This window comes from Terrapene carolina, unplaced genomic scaffold, assembly GCF_002925995.2.
Source record: "Terrapene carolina triunguis isolate 2854851 unplaced genomic scaffold, T_m_triunguis-2.0 Scaffold17, whole genome shotgun sequence".
In the NCBI taxonomy this organism is placed as follows: Eukaryota; Metazoa; Chordata; order Testudines; family Emydidae; genus Terrapene; species Terrapene triunguis.
This window is the reverse complement of record NW_020664368.1, coordinates 4,691,155-4,692,778: the sequence shown is the minus strand read 5'-3', so window position 1 is coordinate 4,692,778 and position 1,624 is coordinate 4,691,155. Positions and strand designations below refer to the sequence as shown.

The window sequence follows — 1,624 nt, the reverse complement described above, 5'->3', positions numbered from 1 at the left end:
AGAGGAAGTCAAAAGGCTGAGGAATATTCCATCATTGCTCCGATTTTATGGAACATGGCATTTCTTGGTTCTCCTCTGGCCGGTACCAACCAGAAGGTAACGTCCCAGGGTCAAGGAGTGCATGCTGCAATGCCTCTTCTAGTATGAAGTGTGCTGCTGAGCCAATTTATATTCATTCACACAAGGTTCTTCAGCCCATTCACCCCTCGTGCATTAAATCAACATTTAAGAGGTTTTGCCTTGATTTTACAGACCGCGAGATAAATAGAAAAAAAAAATCTATTGCTAACAAAAAAGCCCGACTCAGTTGTAGTTAAACTCTCCTAGTTGGAAACTGGTCCTGCCTTGAGCAGGGGGTTGGACTAGATGATCTCCTGAGGTCTCTTCCAACCCTGATATTTTATGATTGATTCTATGTTCCTGCTGCAGGCTCAGGTTGCTTTTGGGTAGTAAAAGGAAACAAGGCAGATCTTCTACTTTGTAGCACAGGTTATAGCCCAGGCACTTCATGTGCTAGTAGGAAGCTTTGACCACAAACCACACTAACTCAGCCTCGCACTGAGGCAGGAGCTGTAAAGGCTTTTCAGTGCCTATCTGCCCCAGACATTAGTGCTTTGTCCCACTCTAGCGGGAGCTGCGTTTTTCTAACAGCACGTTGCAGTGGCTCCAGCCAGCAAACGCCTCCCAACCAGCACTGCGGTGTATTTCTGTGGTGGAACCGTGATGTTGTTTTGCGGGGGGAGGCGGGTATGGACCGTCTGTCTCGCACAGTCTCTGCGGGGGACGCGGGAGGGAAGTCCTCCCGCGCACTGACAATTTCAGCCGGATGGTCAGGGGCTAGACGCCTGTACCCCCGCGCCAGAGGGGTTGGATTGGGGAGGCTCGGAAGTCCAGCCAGTGAGGGCCGAGGCGGGCACGTGGGAGGCCCCGGCCCGGGGCTCTGTGGGACCAGCAGGAGGCTGGACACAGAGGCAGGGGGACAATCCAGCCCCGCCGGCGGGCCGCGTCCTTCCCACTTCGTCGCCCCAGCGCGAGAGCAGCAGCCGGACTCGGCCGTGCCCCCTCCCACGCCCGCCTCCTTCCACGTCTGGCTGCGCCGCGGCCGCTCCCCGGGGCACGGGCTATAAGAGGCGCCGCTGGGGCTGGCCGCAGATGCTGGAGGCAGAAGGCGGCGGGGAGAGGCGAGAACCTGCGGCCATGAAGTCCCCGCAAACCAAGAGTGCGGCCGGCAAAGGTGAGCGCGGCTGGCCCTGGCGCTCGGCTGCAGCCCCCTAGCGACAGCCACCGTCGGGGCTGGCGGGAGGGAAGGAGGCGGCAGCCGCCGCTGGGCTGCGGGTTCGGTGTCCCTCGCCTCCCGCCCCCAGGCCAGGCTGTCACCGGGGCCGAGCGGTGTTCGCAGCCGCCGCGGGGAGCGCTCGGTGCAAACTCCCGTTACTGCCGGGAGCAGAGGCGGCCAGGACCCGACCCCGGCCCGGCGAGCGACTGAGGCTCGGCTGCTCCCGGCTCCCTCTGTTTCCCCAGTCGGTCCCGCTTTTTGCGGGGACATGGGGGTTTCGCGGGGGGGGTGGGTGGCCGGTCTCTTTGTGTGGAGGAATGGGGGTGTCGCTGGGGGGGTGGGCCGGTC

At 61.0% G+C, this 1,624-nt stretch overlaps 1 protein-coding gene across 1 annotated transcript in view; it reads left to right on the top strand.

Moving 5' to 3' along the window:
* The first annotated feature begins 1,152 nt into the window (after positions 1-1,152).
* The window catches only part of LOC113405987 (regulator of cell cycle RGCC-like), a 27,773-nt gene continuing 27,301 nt past the window's right edge, over positions 1,153-1,624 (top strand). The window contains exon 1 of the mRNA XM_026647496.2: positions 1,153-1,234. Within this exon, the coding sequence (XP_026503281.2) occupies positions 1,153-1,234 (82 nt within the window). The remainder of the gene's footprint in view (positions 1,235-1,624) is intronic.